The 7,714-nt window shown below is 65.6% G+C and overlaps 3 protein-coding genes across 3 annotated transcripts; 2 read left to right on the top strand and 1 right to left on the bottom strand.

Moving 5' to 3' along the window:
- Positions 1-512: 512 nt before the first annotated feature.
- On the bottom strand, positions 513-891 carry MNEG_11826 (hypothetical protein; the record flags this gene model as incomplete). Its single annotated transcript, XM_014039704.1, has 2 exons — positions 513-707; positions 853-891. 2 exons carry the CDS (start codon positions 889-891, stop codon positions 513-515), a joined length of 234 nt encoding a protein of 77 aa, XP_013895158.1.
- A 709-nt stretch (positions 892-1,600) lies between these two features.
- Positions 1,601-4,855, top strand: MNEG_11825 (N-methyltryptophan oxidase; the record flags this gene model as incomplete). The annotated part of the gene is made up of 8 exons (XM_014039703.1): positions 1,601-1,646; positions 1,775-1,903; positions 2,284-2,384; positions 2,585-2,714; positions 3,060-3,190; positions 3,546-3,671; positions 3,918-4,286; positions 4,667-4,855. The coding sequence occupies 8 exons, from the start codon at positions 1,601-1,603 to the stop codon at positions 4,853-4,855; spliced, it is 1,221 nt and encodes a 406-aa protein (XP_013895157.1).
- Positions 4,856-5,903: 1,048 nt separating this feature from the next.
- MNEG_11824 (hypothetical protein) lies at positions 5,904-7,453 on the top strand (the record flags this gene model as incomplete). The annotated part of the gene is made up of 5 exons (XM_014039702.1): positions 5,904-6,118; positions 6,479-6,610; positions 6,767-6,839; positions 7,070-7,174; positions 7,451-7,453. 5 exons carry the CDS (start codon positions 5,904-5,906, stop codon positions 7,451-7,453), a joined length of 528 nt encoding a protein of 175 aa, XP_013895156.1.
- Between the last annotated feature and the right edge of the window lie 261 nt (positions 7,454-7,714).

The raw sequence follows: 7,714 nt of genomic DNA, 5'->3' as shown, positions 1-7,714 counted from the left end.
GACTAGCGGGGAGGTGAGGGGGGCAGGGGGTGGCTGAGGCTTGGGGAGGGACGGGAGCAAGGGGGACGCAGGGTCCGCGCAGGATGCGCTGATCGTGAAGGGGAGCTTCGCAGAAGGGGCGAGGCGGCTGCTGTGCTTGGAAATGCAGGTCGATGGCGGGCTGCCAGCTGGCACTGAGCCGTCGGCTGTTGCACTGGTGAAGGTCGAGGCTTGAAGCTCGGCCGGCGCCTGAAGCCGACGCCGACGCCGCAAACGCATTGCGCCGCCAGCCCCGTGCACCGCCCCGCCTGGACGCGCGACTCGGTGAGAAAAGCGCCTGTCGCGCTCTCAGCTCGCTGCAGGCTCCGGCTGCAGCCGCACCACCGCTCCCTCGGCAACCAGCCGCCCGATTTCAACCCGCCCTTTTGCCGGAGACCACCCTGCACAGCCTTAGCCAGCCTGACAGCACCTGTTTGAAGCTTCTGCCCGCAAGCTGCAGCCTGCGAACGCGAGTCCAACACCCACCCCACCCCTCAACCCCCGAACGCGGCCGTCCGCCGGGGGCCCTTCCCAAGCCCGGCGGCTGCCGCGCAGCTGCCCACCAGGTCCATGAGGGGGTCGTACAGGTCGTCGTAGCGCAGGCCCCAGTCCTTCAGCTGCTCCGCCAGGTTGGCCTGGTAGCGCCGCTGCGCCCAGCTGGCCAGCGGCTGGAACATGCGCGCGAGCGCCTGCGGGGGCGTAGGGCGCGGGTGAGGCCGGCGCCGGGTTGGCGTCAAGCCGACGCGGATGCCACGAAGTCCTGTGCGTGTGCGGGGTCTGCGACGTCGGGGATGCTGCGCCTGCCTCATGGAAGCCCGGCTGGTGTGAGCCGACAAGCAGGCTGCCAGCGATGCGGTAGGTTGCTGATGCCATCGCGGCTGTTGGTCAGTGCTCTCGCTGTATGCGGGTTTTGATGCATGTGACGGTAAGTTTATCAATGATATGCAACGCGCCTGGACAAACTACGTGCTGGCTGCCCGGCGGCACCAGTTGCCTGCCGCGCTGCTGCAGCGACGTGCGAAGAGCAGCGAGGGTTGTGCCGCTGCTGCCAGAGGCATGGGGCTGGCTCCGCTCACCATGATGCTGCCGCTAGATCCACCTGGCGAAACAAGTTCTGCTGCAGGGCGTTGGAAGCAGAGTGCGGGAGGTCGTCCTCCGAGTTGGCACCCTTCCCTCGGGTGCTATAGACGAGCAAGCTCAAGACACCTCTACAAGTGCACGACTTGTTTGCAGCTCCTGCAGGCCCGCACACCTTCTGCTCCTGCGTGGTACCGTGGGTGATCTCGCCCAGGGGGCTGCTTTACAAACAGAGCGTGAAACCAACAATCCAACTTTTATTGAAATGCACGTGCCGCGGCAAACTTCAGTAGGGTATCCGGCCAGGACCCCAGCACCTGATGAGATCCACCACCTGCGCGAGGCCTATATGTATGCAAGTGACAGCGCTGTGCTACGTGCCGGCTAAGTCTTTGCACCTTTGCGCCACTTGCGTGCCCCGTTGCACACCTCAACGCCACTTGCGTCAACAGTAACAGCCCCAGCTGCAAAGCCTTGCCCAACCCCGAGACGCACGGCGCCAAGCATGGCCGCGCGGTTCGACGCCATTGTCGTCGGCCTCGGCGCTCATGGTGGGCTAGGGCTGCTGCTGCTCACGGCGGGGCCCCCAGCTGGCCCCGCCGACCGAAGCCGCCCATGCCCTCGCACCCCTCTTGAGCCCACTCCCCCCCAAAACACCACGACGACCTCGCGGCCCCAGGCAGCGCCGCGCTGTACAACCTGGCCAAGTGGGGCTGCCGCGTGCTGGGCATTGAGCGGTGGGCGCCGGGCCACGGCAACGCGTCCCACCACGGACTCACGAGGATCACGCGCCAGTGCTACGCGGAAGGTGCGGTGACTCTTCGCCTCTCTCCCATTCCCTCCTGGTGACTCGCAGACACAGCGAGCCGGTGCGAAGCCCACACACATGGACACAACCAAAAGCAGTTTCATTCATTACAGCCGATGGCGGCGTGATCAGCCTCTCCCCGGCCAACCGGCAGTCGTGGGTTGAACTGTTCGAATCTTCCCTCAACCAATCACAGCGCCACGTTCGCAACGATCGGCAGCCTGCCGCCCGCGCCGGGCTGCGCCGCCGCGCGCTGCCCAGTGGGGGCCGCGCGTCCCGCGGGGGAGTGGGAGGGGCCCTCCCTGGCTCTTCAGGGGTGCGCTGGAGCCCCCACCGCACAGCGAGCACGTGGATACGCGCGCGCCCGCGATCCCCCGCAGGCGCCGGCTACGTGCCCCTCCTGCGCCACTCGTTCGAGGCTTACAAAACGCTGGAGCGGGAGAGCAAACAGGCGCGCGCGGACAGGCGCGTGCCGGCGCTCGTATGCGTGCGGGCGTGCTGTAGAGTTGCTGCCGGGCGGCCGGGCGCGCTCGCCCAAGCGGCCGGCCCCACTGCTCTACAAGCTCCGCCGGGCAGGCCACAGGCCACTGTCACGTGCACACCCCTCGCCCCTCACCTTTAATGAGCACGCGGGGTCAGAAGCGCGCCGCGCGGCTGTCCGCCCCCGACGAAACCCTGCAGGAGCTGTATCTCCAGACCGGCGTTCTCAACATCGGGGACCCCCTGGCCGGCGACGCCCTGGCCGCGGCGCAGGCGCACGGGCTGGCTCACGAGGTCCTGGATCCAGCAGAGGTGTCGCGGCGGTTCCCAGGTGCGCGTCAATTCAAACGTCGAGAACGACAGCCAGGGGTGGCCCCGCCGGGGCCGCGCAGTGGGACCGCAGCGGGCTCGCCGCCACCGCCGGCGGCCCTGGCGGGACCATATAGAGGGCCGGGGCGGCGGCCAGCAGGGTGGCTGCCGCCAGCGGCGTCGACTGGCTGCTGCCGGCGGCTGCGGGCGGCTGCGGCCGCAGGGCGCGGGGGCGTCCATTGCTTGCCGCGCCTGCTCCTGCGCGGTGGGACGGAAGCCGCACCAGCGGCACAACCGCGCCCTCCACCACACCAAATGGCCTGCCGCGGAGCTCATGCTGTTCACGCTGCGTTCCGGCGGGCCCCAGGCGTGGCCCCACCCGACGGGATGCGCACCTTGTATGAGGCGGCCGGCGGCATCCTGCGGCCCGAGGCGATGGTGGCGGCCCACTGCCAGGTGGCCGCGTTCCACGGCGCCGCGATACGCACTGGGGAGCAGGTGGGCGGGGCGTACGTCAGCGTCAGCGGAGGAGACAAGGGGGCAGGTGTGTGCGCGGGGGGCCGAGCGGGTGGGGTAGCTACCCCGGGCTGTGGCGAGTCCATGAAAAGGCGGCGTACGAGGAGACAGTGGGGCAGGCGTATCAGGCGAGCCCCTCTCGCATGGGGGCGGCCCGATCAGCGGCCGCCCGCGTGCACACCCTCTTCTCAGGGCTGCCTCCTCGACAGGGGCCGCGGCGCGTCCCTTGCAGTATGCTGTGAGGAGCCGCGGCGGGTGCATCTGTGACACCCTGTGTCATCCGTGACACCCTATCTCGCATCTCCTGATCCTAGTTGTACTCGCAATCCTGTCGCAGGTATTGCGCTGGGCCGCGCTGCCCGACGGCGGCGTCAGGGTGGACACCGACGCGGGCAGCTACCTGGCAGACAAGTTGATACTCAGCGCAGGGGCCTGGATGCCAAAGCTGGTGCCCGAGCTGGAGGTAATCCGTGTGGATGATGACCAAACATCGGGATGATGACTAAAACTGGGTGACTTGTAATCTGGTGATCTGGGAACCGTATGACTGAAACCGCGTCCTCGAGGGAAAGCTGCCCTGAAGGTGCCCTCATCGTGCACACATGCCAGCAACACACCCACGCGCCCACACGCACATGCCCAGGTACACACACACACACACACACACACACACACACACACAAACACACGCCCCCCCCTCCGTCAACAGGGCCTGGTCGTCCCAGAGCGCGCCACCGTCGGCTGGTTCAAGCCCCGCCGCCCCGAGCTCTTCGCGCCCTCCCGCCTGCCTGTCTGGCTGCTGCAGCTGCCCGGCCGCCCGCCCTTCTACGGATTCCCCGAGTTCGGGGGCGAACCCGGCTTCAAGCTCGGCGCCTTCAACGAGCGCGGCGCGGCCGTGGCCGACCCCGAAGCCCTCGACCGCGCGTGGAGCCGGGAGGGGGACGAGGGCCCCCTCAGGGAGGCGATGGCCGCGGTGTTTCCGGAGGCTAACGGGGACCTCCTGCGGTTTGGGGTGTGCATGTTTTCGGGGACGCCTGACGGGCACTTCATTGTGGACTTGCATCCACGGCACCCGCAGGTTTGTTGCTGTGTGTGTGCGTGATGTGTGTGTGTGTGTGTGTGTGTGTGTGTTGTGCATGCTGTGTGTGTCTGTGTCTGTGTGAGTGTGTGTTGTGCATGTGTGTGAGTGTGCGATGTGGTTTGTTCTCAATAGGCTTTGACAGACAAGGGGGCGTGAGTGTCGAAACGCAGCCGTTGCAGGGCTAGGGAATGAATGAAGGCAGCATCTTGGCCAGCGCAAGGCTTGCACAAGCCTGGAGCGAGCCAGGAGGGCATGCCCGGAGCTGGGCCGCGAACCACCGAGACCCCTCTGACGGCCCCCGCAACCGCCGCTGGACGCGAGCCTACCTCTGTTTGCGATTAAAAGCGCCTTGTCCTCGCAATGCCCACGCGCCGCAGGTGGTCCTGTGCTCTGCCTGCAGCGGCCATGGCTTCAAGCTGTCGCCCGCGGTGGGCCTGGCTGCCGCTGAGCTGGCGCGGCACGGCCGCTGCTCCAGCTTTGAAGTGGAGATGCGTATGCACCGGCTGGACGCCGCACGCGTGGGCCATGCACAGGCGTTGGCCCGCTTCGCCACGGCAGGGCCCTAGTGTTTGCAATATAAGCGGCTGAGCCATTGAACCCAATGCGCAAATGTACCTATTGCCAATGCATGATTCTGCAGCCAATGTCTTGTGTGCCTCTGCACTGAGGCACTCGACAGCAAGCGCGCAGCACTTTGCACTGTCACGCACAGTGTTGCGGAATGCGTCATGTGCGGCCCAAAATGATCAAGACTGCTGCATGTGGGGGCTTTCACATGTGCCGCAGAATGAGGCGTTTGCGTGCCCCACGCTGTCGCCGTTTGGGTACGGTCTGCCAAAGGAAAATGAGGGCCACCACTCTCAAATGGCACAGTGGACGGGTACTGGCCAGGGTGATCGGTGATCGGTGTAGTGGAATGTACTACTGGAGGTGATCAGTGTGGCAATGGGTGGAAGGGTGTCCCGGATGTGCGGCGCGCCGACCTGGAACGCGCCCACGATGCACCACACGAGCTCGTATCGATCGTGGCAACGACAGGCCGTCGGCCCCGCCGTGCGTCCATTTGGATGTGCAGCGCGCGGGACAGGCGGTGAAGGGCAGCCGCAGCTGGCGGCTGCATGTGCTGCCGGGGGATAGAACTCTGCTCGTGATATAAGCGATGGCATAGAAGCGGCTGAATTCTCAGCAGCACGAGGCGCGTGTGTGGAAAGAGGCGGGGCGGTCGCCTGATGTGGCGCGGATCGGCCCACACACCGGGAGCCGCTCACACTACCATCAAGCCGACCTTCATTGCGCTGCTGCTGGACACAGATACTACAGGCACACAAAGGTCCTATTTTTTCAGGCCCAAATTGCTCCTTGCTGTTGTCCCCGTGGCGGGCCACGTGCCCTTCTGACCCACATGGCTGCGTTTGATTGATCTTCGAAGCAGCCTATACTCAGCTAGAGGCGCGAGGATCGTGATATCAGCGTATTATTAAGGTGGCACTGTACACCGGCTGCCGTGACAGCTGCGATTAGACCACACCCGGGCGACACCCACCTGGCAGCCGCGCCAAACCAGCGTCTGCGCCCATAACTAAGCGCATTGTTGCCCATAACGATAATCTTAGCATGAAAACCCGCGACAACGCTGGCAGCGGCGCAGGCGGCGCGCCTTCGGACTCTCGACTTGGGGCCGCCATGGGGTGGGCGCGCGCCGCCACCGGCAAGATGCACATGATGCTGCTGCACTCCCTGGGCTGGGACGAGAAGAACATCCCCGCCACCAGCCTACAGATTATTGAGAAGCTGGGGGAGGGCGGCTTTGCAGTGGTGGAGAAGGCGTGGTGAGGCGTTCAGCCCAGCACCCACACCATCGCGAGGTGGTTTGTGATTTCGTCCAAACCAATGCTGTACGCGCTGACCTGTCGCCCGCGGCCCAAGCGGCAGCCCACCAGCTGCCCGTCCTACCCGCTCAGCGGTTGTCACCCGTAATCCTTCGTTGTCGCGCGGGACCCCAATCGCCGGTCGCCCTCGGCCTGCCTGTTGAGTTGTGCGCGCATGCATCTGTCTGGGCTGCCAGCCCGCCAGGAGCCCGTTGTGCACAGGCGTCCAGTGTGCACGACAGCTGCGCCGCACCTCCCAGTGCCCAGCCGCGACCGCTGCAAAGCTCGCGCGCCGCGCACCCCACAATCTCGCAAACCCAGGTACACGCCGTCGCCGGGCGCGGACGAGCGGCTGGTGGCGGTGAAGCGCATGCGGCCGCAGCTGGCTGAGGAACCTGGCCATTACGAAATGTTTCAAATGGAGATTGCCCTCGCCCGCAAGCTGCGACACCGGTGAGCGCCGCGCACCCGACCCATTCAGTCTCTGGAAGGTCGCGCTCTGTGAGATTGTTCGTATCGCACATCGCCTATCTGCGGACGGCGGCTGCGTGCGCCCTTGCTCGCCCTCTCCGTGACCCCAACGGCCCCCTCTCCCTGCCTTGACCTCAGCAACATTGTTGGCTACGTGGGCTGCGGCGGCGGCGCCGCGGCGCGGGACGCGGCCAACACATTCTTTGTGCAGGTGGGGTTTGCGGCTGCGTGGAGCTGTCATGGCCACCCAGCCCAAGGGGGCAGGAGCAGGAGGGTGTGCAAAGCGAGCACAATGTCAGACACAGCCGCCCGTTGTCGCACTGGGCCGCCCCTCGGTCCAATTCTGGCGCTCGGCCCTTAATATCCCCGATGTTGCCGCCCTCATCGACGGCCATGATGCACCTCACTACAACCAACGACAACCCCGCAACCTGGCAACAGGAGCTGATGCAAGGCGGCACCCTGAGGCGCCTCGTCATGCGCCAGATGCTGCAAAACCCCACAGCCATATACTCGGACGCGGCTGGCCTGGACATCTGCCTGCAGGTGGGGGACACATGGACGTGTCACGGACGCCGGCCCTCCCGCCATGCTGCCTCACACCGCTCGGCCCCTCCCCAACCTAGTATCATATGATCACCCCACTGCGATCATGAAATGTGGCGCGTGTGGGCGCCGAGCAGGGGCCGCCCGCAAAACGAAGCCGAGCGCCATTGCCCCGCCCTGGCCGAGCTGTCATGTCGACCTCGTCCCTAATGCTTCCTCTGAAGTAAGCGAGCGGACCTGATACAATCCGCTCCATTCATGCGCGAGCACAAGCAGTGAGGCGCGGGGTCGCTGTTTGACGCCTCCCCCTCCCCCAGGTGTCGCGGGCCCTGCGGTACATGCACATGGCGCGCCCGATGGTCATCCACCGGGACCTCAAGCTGGACAATGTACTGCTGACGAGTGAGCACGTGGCATGCATGAAAAGCACAGCCAGCATGTATTTGGAGCCGGGCATCTTGCGCGGCCTGAATTTGCATATTGTGGGATGCTTGGCGACAACGCCAACACCATCAAGCTGCTGTGATTCTCATATCTACC

Source organism: Monoraphidium neglectum (genome assembly GCF_000611645.1).
Source record: "Monoraphidium neglectum strain SAG 48.87 unplaced genomic scaffold scaffold02925, whole genome shotgun sequence".
Taxonomy (NCBI): domain Eukaryota; kingdom Viridiplantae; phylum Chlorophyta; class Chlorophyceae; order Sphaeropleales; family Selenastraceae; genus Monoraphidium; species Monoraphidium neglectum.
The sequence above is the reverse complement of the archived record's forward strand: the minus strand, read 5'-3'. Positions and strand labels throughout refer to the sequence as shown.